This window comes from Sceloporus undulatus, chromosome 3 (assembly GCF_019175285.1).
Source record: "Sceloporus undulatus isolate JIND9_A2432 ecotype Alabama chromosome 3, SceUnd_v1.1, whole genome shotgun sequence".
NCBI classification, from domain to species: Eukaryota; Metazoa; Chordata; class Lepidosauria; order Squamata; family Phrynosomatidae; genus Sceloporus; species Sceloporus undulatus.
The window spans coordinates 149045318-149056922 of record NC_056524.1 but is presented as its reverse complement, the minus strand read 5'-3'; the positions used below and the strand labels follow the sequence as shown (position 1 = coordinate 149056922).

The following is an 11605-nucleotide window of genomic DNA, read 5'->3' as shown; positions in this document are numbered from 1 at the left end:
TATTCTGAGCACTCCTCTCCAGCACCATCTCTCAAATGAGATGATTTTCCTCTAATGTACCATTTTCTACCATAAAACCTTTATTAGGCATCTCAAAAAGCATCATACAAAATTAAAATTTTAACTAAAATTATTAACATGGATACTTTAAAATTCCATCCTTATAACATGTAATTCTATACACTACAGTTGTTCAGTTTATATCCTCTAATGTGATTTCTTCACTGCCCAACATTCACATGCTGATGGGGAATACAGTGACTTGGACGATTCTAGCTTTAGTGTTTAGTTGTAAAGCTAATACAGATACTAATATAAAATCTAGGCCCGGTCCAGACAGGCGCGATAGGATGCCCTCGTCATGTGCGAGGTGCGCCGCTTCTAGATTCCCCTCGCCCATCACATGTGACGAGGGCATCAAAATGGCGGCACCCTGTACAGATGGGCACCTCCATCATTACGTGACGGATGCCTAGCATCCACACGTCGCAGCTCCATTATGATGTCGTGCCGCAAGAAGAACCTGATTTTTGCAGGTTCTTTTTGGTCCGCGGGGAAGTCATGCGGTCTGGAGGCTGCGGCTTCCCCACAGACCAAAGTTAGGTGCTGGGAGACCGTCCTTTTCGGACAGTCTGTCCCGCACCCTAGTTAGTCTTAAAGGTGCTGCCACATTTCTCCCCGCTCCTCCTTTTTATTTTCTTTCTCCTTCACATGTAAACTAATTAGGGGCTCAATCTCAAATGACAGAATAATAAAATGAGGAACCTAGATGATCATGATTGCATAGAGTAGAATATATTTACATGGATCATTTCAGGGATACATAATTTATGCAATCTTTACCCAGTTGCAAAGATGTCCACACAAAGATGTCCACACTGTTGGAGGGAGGAGATAAAGAACAGACCCAACCTCTTCTTGGCATCTGGCCTCAGGTCAAGGTAGCTGCTGCAGGAGTGCTGAGATGCACTTTTCCCCCTTCCCAGTCTTCTCTGTGCTGGTGCTATCTGAGACCCTTGGACTCCGAGATCCCATTGACTATTAATAACTCCAGGATTCCTGTGTGAGCAGTCTCCAAGAGTCAAATTCACAGCACTCCACATCAGCACTTTGTGCTGTGCAGACCCTGAGCAGGGAGTGTGTGGGGGGGCCCTGATAGTCGGGGGGTCAAGAGCTATTGAGCCTCTGGCAAAACTACCCAAAGGAGGACCAGAGACACCAACCCTTATTCTTGCTGCTGGAGGCTCCGTGGAGTGGCCTGTGTATGTGTGCCTAAGGTGAGTCCCTCCTAGTCGTGATGGTGAGTCAGGAATGGTAATGAGAAATGAGAAATAAAAGGACTTTGAAAGGGAGAAAGGAACAACTGCAGAGAATCCACATGGCACTACTGCAGGTCGCCTGTTGGTGGGCTAGCAAATAAGAAGGCAAAACAGGCGGAGGGCCAATACAGATAATGCCTTAAAGAGATGGTGAGCACCTGTAATCCCCCTCCTGGCTTTTCTTTATTCTAGAATAATAACAGGGATCCCACTTTTGAGCTTTTCTCTCAAGGAGATACATTGGGTGGCTTTAGCCCTTTGACTTGCCCCACACACACACATACTGTGGTCCAAGTTCCAAACGGAGGGGGGTATCTTGATGTTTATCAGCTGGACAGTATATAAATAGATAGCTTTTAACAATAAAAATTGTGATACACCCAGATCTCATTCATCTTGCAGCCACAGAGACAGCAAAGAACTGGTGAGCTGGAGGCACAACCTAGATTAGTTTCCCTGCAATGACTCCAGAATAAATAAGAAAAAGACATTGCTGCTTATGTTTTTAAACAGCATCTAGTCTGACCCTGGGAGAACTCGAAGGGAGTAGAAAGAAGTGTTTTTCTGTCTGGAATTGGTTCTGGGGTCCTTTTTGTTCCCAGGGTGACTAAATGCTTTCTCAGTTGTAGATAACTGTCAACTGGAGCACCTTTACTATGCTAGAAAAGCAAGATCATGGAAATGCCATGTTACAGGGATTCCCCAAGAGCTCCTTTTCTTGAAGTGAACCCCTCAAAATTTTCACTGCCAGTGTTGAAAGCGTCAGCATTTCTATGGTATGGCTCAGGACTTTTGGGAAACCTTCCAACTCTCTCATTTCTTTCTTGGCCATACTGAGTATCAAAAGAAATAAGTTCTTCCCCTTGGGTTCACACAAGACTATTCTCCTGCCTACTAATGTATCCCACTACCACAGCAAGAAGCCTTACCTATTTCCCATGCAGACGGTGTGGTGCTACCAGTGTTTGGTCAACCAATTCAATCCCTTTTGTCTATATCCAGAGCAGCTGTCCAGATTCCTGAGAATTAATTCACACACTGGATTTTACTGACCCATGTTGTACCCCTGATTTCTGGATACATAATGTATGGATGCACATCGTGACTGTATAATGCCAGATCTCACTGCTGCACCAGAGGCTTCTTGCTTAGAAAGGAAGCACTGGACACCAATAATTTATCAGTAATGCATTCTACAATTGTCCTCCCTCAAAAATAGACTTTTACAGTGGTTACTGTATTCAGTTTGTACTCTCTCTGTTCCCCCCCAGTACATTTTCTGTTTACTGAACATATACATGGACTCTCTTTTGAATGATATAAGCAGAAGGCATTTTGTTTAACTGCAAGGACCTCATTTGCTCTGGCTAAGGTGGTAACACTAAAGGTCAGCTTTCATATCCCATCTCTTAAACTGCTCCAGATAGAATGAAAGTACTATAATAATGGTTTAATTTTGAATGGAAGGGCGCTAACCCAGTCTGAACTCTTCTTGGGCTCGGATGAGAAATTACTGTGAAATTTTGTGTTTGTCTTACAAGAATAATACTGTCCTTTGCCCTTGAAATCTAAGGATAATGAAAGCAAAATCTTGTTTGTAATTGATACATTTCACAAATCCTCTCAGTGTAATGCCTGTAGTTCTGTACTTCTAATCAGAGTCTGGAGAACAGATGGCAGAAACAACAGAATTTAGATGTCCAGCTAGTTGATTTTTTCCTTCTGCTTTAAATAGAAGGAGCAATCAGTTTCATGGATGCCTAAATTCTGTCTGTACGTCTTGTCAGAGATATCCAACCTATTTTGCTGTGGCTGAAATTTGGCAAATTCTCTTGAACAAAATTGTGGATGTAAAACTGGAAGCCCAATGGCTATCATTCTCAGCCTTAGCCTTGACTCCAGATAGCAAAATAGCAAACTGTTCTGCTGAACTTCTTCCCTCAAATATGATCAATAATCCTCAACTTGCCAAGATCAGCATTTGGGAGATAAAAATGAGAATCAGGTGTTCTCTGCCCCACCTGACTTGTACAACATATTTGAATATATCCATATCCACCTTCATTGTTTTAAGTAGGTTGTTGTGCCAAAAATCTTAGCGTTGAAAGACAAAATACAATGTACTAACCTGAAAATGTTTGAGCTGGAAAAGGCAATGAAAACGTTAAACATCATTATACATTTATGAAATTCTGAGAAACATGGGAGAAGGTTTCATAATGTTTTCTGAGGCTCATTAAATTTTGGGCAGTAATTTTCTTACTTCAAGTGGAGGAAATACTCCTTTATATTGTACTAAAACCTCTTGCAACCATGAAGGGGAAGGGGGCATACTCTCTAAAGGGACATAGACATGGAAAATATGGAACATTTGGTTTGCAATGGCTGGAAGGACTATAAGGAGAATTGCTTCTGAGCTGAAGCTGGCCAGAGTCTTCAGATATCTAGGCAGCCTTATAGGGATCAGAGCTAAGGGACCTGTAAAACTGTAGGTACCAATGACATAAGGAAATGTCAGAGAGATGTTCTGGATGCTAAATATAGGTTGTTAGGTAAGAAAGTGAAGCCTGGAACCTCCATGGCAGCTTTCTCTAAAAATACTGCCTATTCCCACATAGAACCACTAAGGCAAGACAGAACATTTAAGATCTTCATATTAAGTCTATTGGTGAGAGGCTGTTGTTGGTTTTTCAAGTAGGCTTTACAGTTAACAAAGGCATTGCATGGGGAAGAAAGGGCCTACAAAACAACAAATTGTTCATAAAGAAAAATAGGACTAGACATTACATTTTATAGAAGCCATAAATGAAAGACTGCAGGGATAAGTCTGCAACATGGACCAGAAAATATAAACTTGCAATGAAGAGAATAATTCAAAAGACTCTTTTCCTCAATATCTGTTTTGCGATCAAACCTTCAGAGGTGCTTTCAAGTGAACAAATAACAGTAAAAATGAGGCTAATTCTGATCACTGCCTTCCTGGGACAAATTGTATTTGCCTTTTCAAGAGGAAGTTGTTTTGTTGTATGCTTTCATATCGTTTCTGACTTCTGGCATCCCTAAGGCAAACCTGTCATGAGGATGTCTTGGCAAGATTTGTTCAGAGGGGTTTAGCTTTGCCTTCATTTGAAGCTGAAAGAGTGTGACTTGCCCAAGGTCATCCAGTTAGTTTCCATGGACCAAGTGGGGATACAAACCCTGCTGTCCAGAGTCATGCTGTCCAGAGTTCAAACCAACATGCTGGTGTAGCAGACCCAAGATTAAAACCTGTTTAGTAATTCAGCTTTCTATGTGTAGTAATGCACTGCTCCCCAAAACATTTCCCCATAATGTACTCGATGGAGTTGTAGCAGGAAAAGACTGATATAGCCCCATATATGAAGTTCCAAGTCATTGCAGAAATGAAAGGTTATAAAAGCAAATTTTTAAAGGAACAAAATCCCTACCTAGAGTGCAATCTTATAGCATTTACTCAGAACTAAACAACTAAAATGCTATCAAAGCACACAACTGCAAATTATATACAGTCAGCCCTTCTTATACACTGATTTCTTATACACTGATTCAAGCACCCACGGTTTGAAAATGTTCAAAAAAAGCATAAATTTCAAATATCAAACCTTGATTTTCCATTTTTTATAAGGGACACCATTTTGCTATGTCATTATATTTAATGAGACTTGAGCATACACTGATTTTGTTATACACAGGGGATCTTGGAACCAAACCCCAGCGTATAACAAGGGCCCACTGTATAGGTTGAGTCTCCTTTATTCAAAATGCTTGGGACCAGAGGTGTTTGGGATCTCAGATTCTTTTTGGATTTTGTACATAATGAAATATCTTGGATATGGGACCAAAGTCAAAACATGAAATTCATTTATGTTTCATATACATCTTATAAGCATAGCCTGAAGGTAATTTTATACCAGGGGCATCACAAGGGGATGCTGGGACTATGGACCGCACCAGGTGACAGCCAAAGGGTGACACCAGTACTCTCCCAAAATCTGCCTTTTGGCAGTTCACCTGCATTGCTTTAAAATGCTGAAGCTCAGTGAAACTAATGGTGTCAGTAGAGGAGAGAGGCCTTAGTGGGTTTTTTTTAATGTAAAAATATAAATGTTTACATTTAAACATTATTTTAAAATTTTCTTTAAAAATAGCACTTCATACCAAATTTTCAGTTTAGCCGCATCAAACTATGCACATGTAAACACACTTAGGCTGTGTGTGTGATATTGTAATTTAAAGGTATAATTTTAATTTTACTAGTTGTTTATGTCACAACAATTGCCATTATGTTCAATGATATATGAGAATTAGGATTTAGGAGTAATATTCACACAACAACATTACTATAGATTCTGTACAGTGTGATATGGGAGGATATCAATGGGGAGTGACAACATGAGTTACTGGACCTGGTGACACCAGCCCTAATGTGATGCTACTGTTTTACACAATATTTTAATAATTTTGTGCATAAAACAGAGTGTACATTGTATACATTAAACCTGTCTGGCTTGGGGGCACGACGTATGTAAACCCCACACCACCAAGCCAGCACCAAGTGGGACTAAATGGGCCGTCTGTTTCAGCCCTAAGTTTTCTGAAATCAGCTTTACTAAAGTCTAGAATGAGTGTCTGACTATGGTTGGCTTCTCCTTTCCACTGTATAACAAATTCCAGGAGAATATGTTCACTCCCACCTAAGGATCCTGCCACTTCTACCCTATAAACCAGGTCATCACTGTTGGTTAGGATCAGATCTAAAATGGCTGATCCCCTTGTTGCCTCCCCCACCTTTTGGACAATGAAACTGTCTACCAGGCAAGTGAGGGATTTGCTGGACCTTAAATTCTTGGCTGAGTTTGACTTCCAGCAAATATCAGGATAGTTGAAGTCACCCATCACTGCTACATCTCTCTTTTCTGAGTATGTGGTCATCTGTCCTAGAAAGTCATAATTCAATTTCTCAGTCTGACTTCCAGGTCTATAATAGACTCTCACAATAACATACATCCCTATTGTTTCCCTTCCTTTTAATTTTTATCCAGATGCTCTCCGCCTCGCTTATAGGATTTAAGTCCTGGATCTCTTCATAGATATAACATCCCTGACATATAATGCTACTCTTCCTATCCTGTTTGACCTATTTCTCTTAAAAAGATTATAACCCTCTAATCATAAGAGTCATACCACCACGTCTCAGTGATGCCCTATTATATTGTATTTGCTTTGTTGTGCTAGGAGTTCAAGTTCATCTTGTTTATTTCCCATGCTCTGTGCATTAAAGTAGAAACATCTTAGACAATGGGTCCTCTCCCATTGCTGCCTATGTGAAAAAAATTCTCTCCCAATGTTGGGTCCTTGCACTATTTGCCTTGTTCTCTCTATGGCTATTATCTCCAGCCCTTGATGAACTCCTGCTCTCTAGAATACTGTCTCCTTCCCCCTCATAACTCAGTTTAAAGCCCTCCTGATCAAATTTTGAAACTATTGGCAAAAACATTTCTGCCAACTGGTGTAAGGTGCAACACATCCTTTGCCAAAAGTCCCTCCCCTCCTGAAACCTCAGACCATGGTCCAAGAATCCAAATAATTCTTGGCAGCACCATCTGTGACAGTGACGTCACTACAGGAGTGTGAGATGCAGAGCGCACCAGGTGACATCGTAGGGAAGTGACAGGACTGCTCCTCAAACATCTCATTTTTGGCAGAAACAAACTTAAAGTATTATAAAAAATTAAATAATTAAAAAATAATCTTTTAAAAATTTCTTTAAAAACACCACCTTTTACAAAATTTTCATTTCAACCACATGAAACTATGCATATGTAAATCCACTGAGGCTGTGTGTACGATAGTGTAATTTAAAGGTCCAATTTTAATTTTGCTAGTTGTTTTATATCACAACTATTACGATGACTTTTAGTGATATGCAGGAATTATGATTAATGAGTAGTACAAAAACCATTGCTCAATATTCCCATAGGGAGTGGTAAGGGAGGAAGTCAATGTGGAGGAGATACCATGAGTTATTGCACTGAGTGATGCCTGCCCTAGTGAAACCACTGATCTGTGGAGCCAGTTATTCACATCCATTATTTCCCTCTCCCTTCCTGGACTATGCCCGTCAACTGGGAGAAGAGATGAGATGACAACCTGTGCATCCACCCCTTTCAGCTGCCTACCCAGAGCCTCATAATCCCTTACGATATTCTGAAGGCTGTGCCTTGCAGTATCATTGGTTCTAACATGAACCAAAAGGAAGGACTAGCAATCAGAAGGTTTGACAAGATCTGTCAGCTTCACTGTAAAATCATGGATTTTTTCCCCAGGGAGACAAAACACTTCCTGAGATCTTGTCAAGCCCACAAACCACTGATTCTGTACCTCTCAGGAAGTTGTCCCCCACGACCGCTACACACCTCCTCTGAGGCTTACCAATAGCTATTCCCTGTGCTGATTCTAACAAGATCTCCTGCACTTTCCCTGAGGACTCGTCATCCCTGATAAGGGAGAGAGCTTCACATTGGTTCTGTTGCTGCAAGCCTGCAGAACGATCCCTGGCTTCCCTACCTCTGTGTGTCACATTCCTCCAACTGTCTATTGAAGGGAACCCTGGAGGCACAGTGGCTAAACGCCTGTACTGCAGCTACAAGTTTGTGAGTTCGATCCCAAGGGCTCCAGAGCCCACTTAGCCTTGCATCCTTCTGAAGGTCGCAAAAATTAGTGCCCATCTTGTTGGGGACAATTAGTTTCCACATTGTAAGCTGCTTAGGGAGTGCTTAAATGCACTGATAAGTGGTATAGAAATCTACTTGCTACTTGCTATCTCCTTTGTATAGGAACTGAACTCCTCCTCAGAAACTTCCTCTGTGTGTTCCCCATCCAGAATATTCTAGAACTTCCCCATCCAAAACCTCTTGCTCCCTAATATGCTAAAGCAGGGGTAGGCAACCTGCGGCCCGCGGGCTGGATGCGGCCCGGCAAGGCCTTGGGATCGGCCCCAGCCCGGTCCTGCCGCCGATTGCCGCCGGGGCCTTTGGCCTCTCGCGCGCAGGGGCAATTGTCTATAGAAGCCTCAGAAACATGCATTTATATTAACCTTTTTTTAAAAAATCAGCAAATTTTTTCGTGTGTCCTCCACTTTTTAAAAAAGTGTCCACCATTTGAAAATTTTGTCCTACATTTGTCCCGGTTTATTTATTTATTTAAAATTTTTTTAAAAAAAATATTTAATTATTTATTTTTTGGCTTCGGCCCCCCAGTTGTCTGAGGGACAGCAACCCGGCCCCCGGCTCAAAACGGTTGCCTACCCCTGTGCTAAAGTATACATATCCAGGCCTCCAGCTGCTGTACCTTCTCTTCCAACAGGGCTACAAACTTGTACTTGGTGCAGGTGAAGCTCCCCACATCCACTGACAAGAACATAAACATCCCACAGCTGTTTCAGGTTATTGCAGCAGCTCCCTCACTGTCCATGTTCAATAGTTTTCAGCAGGCACTAAAACTGGGCTTCCAACTCAAACACTTACAAATAACATCACTGTTTTCCAAGCTCCAGAGCCTGGGACTGCAGCTATATAGAAAAGCTACTGGCTACTAGTTCCTTCTCCAGCCAAACTCCACTTCCCTGGGAACAAAGTGGAGCTTAGTTTGATTACAGACTCTACCACAAACAGCCCCTCTTTAATACAACAGGCTATTTACAGATTCTACAGCTAAACACTTGTACTGAAAATAAGTGTTATAGGTACCATTATTCCATTGCAGGAAGGAATAACTATAACTCGGTAATAATTTCATTGTGATTATTTTTCTTCCTTTTTTTAAAAACCCAAAGCCATGCTGGATCAGATCCACATTCTGTCTAGTCCAGCATTCTGTTTACAAACCAGTTGCTCATGGGAATTAAGTTAGGCATGAACACAACAGAGCATCCTTCAACTAAAGTCCTCCATAAACAGCTCTTGAGAGGCATACTGCCTCTGAAAAGGGAAGTACAGAATAATCATCATGACTAGTAACTATTCGTGGCCTCACTTTCCTTTGAATCCTGTGCAACAATGTCACACTATTATTTTGCTTTAACACTACTCGAGTGTGATGATTGATTTTAATTGTATGAAGCCACTGTAATATTTGGCTAGTAATTTCAAGGATCCAAAGATAAACAATAACATTTTTGTGGGTTTTTCGGGCTATGTGGCCATGTTCCAGAAGAGTTTCTTCCTGAAGTTTCGCCAGCATCTGTGGCTGGCATCTTCAGAGAATGCTTGCCTGGAAAAAGTTGTGTGTGTGTGTGTGTGTGTGTGTGTGTGTGTGTGTGTATACACACACACATATACTGTGTGAGCCTGGGAATGCAGGAGTAATTTGCATGTGTATTGTTCTATTGCTGATGGCAGGCCTCAGGCTGGGAGGCTAATGCAAAAGAGGATTAGCCTCCCAGCCTGAGACCTGCCATCAGCAACAGAACAATACACATGCAAATTACTCCTGCATTCCCAAGCTCACTGTGTGTGTGTGTGTGTGTGTGTGTACACACACACACAACTTTTTCTAGGCAAAACATTCTCTTAAGATGCCAGCCACAGATGCTGGCGAAACTTCAGGAAGAAACTCTTCTAGAACATGGCCACATAGCCCGAAAAACCCACAAAAAACTATGGATGTTGGCCATGAAAGTCTTTGACGTCACATAAACAATAACAATTCCAAGCAAATAAATTTTCATAGCATCCAGATACAAACATCTTCAAACATATTCCTCTGCACTGAACTGATTCTCCTGCATGCCAGCAACAGCAAGTAGATTTCAACAAATCCTGTATGTCTTCAGCAGCTGAGTACAAATCAGGCAATTCCTATTGATGGCGGGAAGATTTTGAAAGTGATCAAAACTGCAAAACATTCAGAGAGAATGAAATGCCTTTAACTGCATATAGTGTGATAGTTAGTTCTTATGTATGTCTGGAGTTTATTTTGGCTGTATTTGTTTGGGGGAGAAAGAAAAGTATTCTATTAGCCTCCATGTGGATTATGCTCTTGTCCCAAGAGATGAAGTTAGTTGGTAAATGTTCTATGTATATCAGAAAGGGAAGAGAACAAAAAGAACTTTTGCATGCTCTTGTAATTAAAAAGGCAGGCAACAGCTTTGTGTCTAACATGAACTAGAATTCATTTCCACCATTCCATTCTCATACAGAAAAACCCACGAACAGCATGCCTCTTGCAGGAACCCCAGCTCCCCACAAGAAGAGAAAACCTACTAAACTCATTTTAGAACTAACCCAAGAAGGTAAGACACAAACTCCTATCCCAATATTTAATCTCAGCAAGCTTGGATTGTCTGTAGATTGCGATATTGAGGATGCAGAAGTTCTTCTTCATGAAGAGGAAAGTCAATGTGATAACTGTACATATCAGTTGGTAAAGGACATAGATGTAGAGGAGGAAGATGGTGGGCAAAACATGGCCTTTACAGAAAAATCTGTCAGGCTTTTCAAGAAGTCCAAAGAGCCAGATGACTGACCAAATGGCCAACTCCGCATGATGACCAGGTGCATGTAGTTTGTCTCCTGTGTTTGGTTTGCTTGTATAAAATGGTGCTATAGAGATTAAAGCAAAAGAGGGATCTGGGTAGGGTGATGGGAAAAGTTCTGGGTAGCCCTGCCCTCAGGAAAAAATACCGGCACCTTTATTGCTACTGATGTAAAACCTTTGGTTTCAATTAGAACTACAGCCGAAGCTACAATTCCAATACTTTAGAAGCCATTACAGTCCCACTCTTATTGTTTCTGAATTTTGAAAAACTGACCCTGAAAATATTGGAAAAGAATAGAGAATTTTTCCTTAGTCAGAAAATAAAGACAATGGCGGCCATGTTTAGAACATCTGGTTCCTTGACTTATTGCCAGGTCATGCAGGAGTGTACTTGTGTATTGGGCAACTTACACAAACCATCCTTAAATCACTGTTTCTGCGTAACAAATTAATAGTAACACTTTGGATGAAATACTACATTAGTATTGCTTGGAGTATTAAGCAATACTTTGGTGGCTTTGGAAATCCATTGGCCTGCTTTCTAGACCAGGGTCACTGAATGGGGCAAACAAACTACCATGAACGTAATCTTTCATGGCGAGACCAACCCCATCCAACACCAGCTCCATCTCTGTCCAGATCAATTTGTTTCTTTGCCCCTGGTAACCCTGACCCCACCTTTTCTGAATGCATTTTCAGCTTGTTCACCCTAATCAATCCCAAACCTGCCT

The 11605-nt window shown here is 41.3% G+C and overlaps 1 protein-coding gene across 2 annotated transcripts in view; it reads left to right on the top strand.

The window, feature by feature from the left end:
• The first annotated feature begins 1085 nt into the window (after positions 1-1085).
• Positions 1086-11605, top strand: part of MYOZ1 (myozenin 1) — a 44834-nt gene continuing 34314 nt past the window's right edge. The window contains exons 1-2 of one of the 2 annotated variants that reach the window (XM_042456121.1): positions 1086-1277; positions 10537-10629. In XM_042456121.1, the coding sequence (XP_042312055.1) occupies positions 10554-10629 (76 nt within the window). In that variant the 5' untranslated portion in view covers positions 1086-1277; positions 10537-10553. The remainder of the gene's footprint in view (positions 1278-10536; positions 10630-11605) is intronic. The other variant, XM_042456122.1, reaches the window with a different exon arrangement.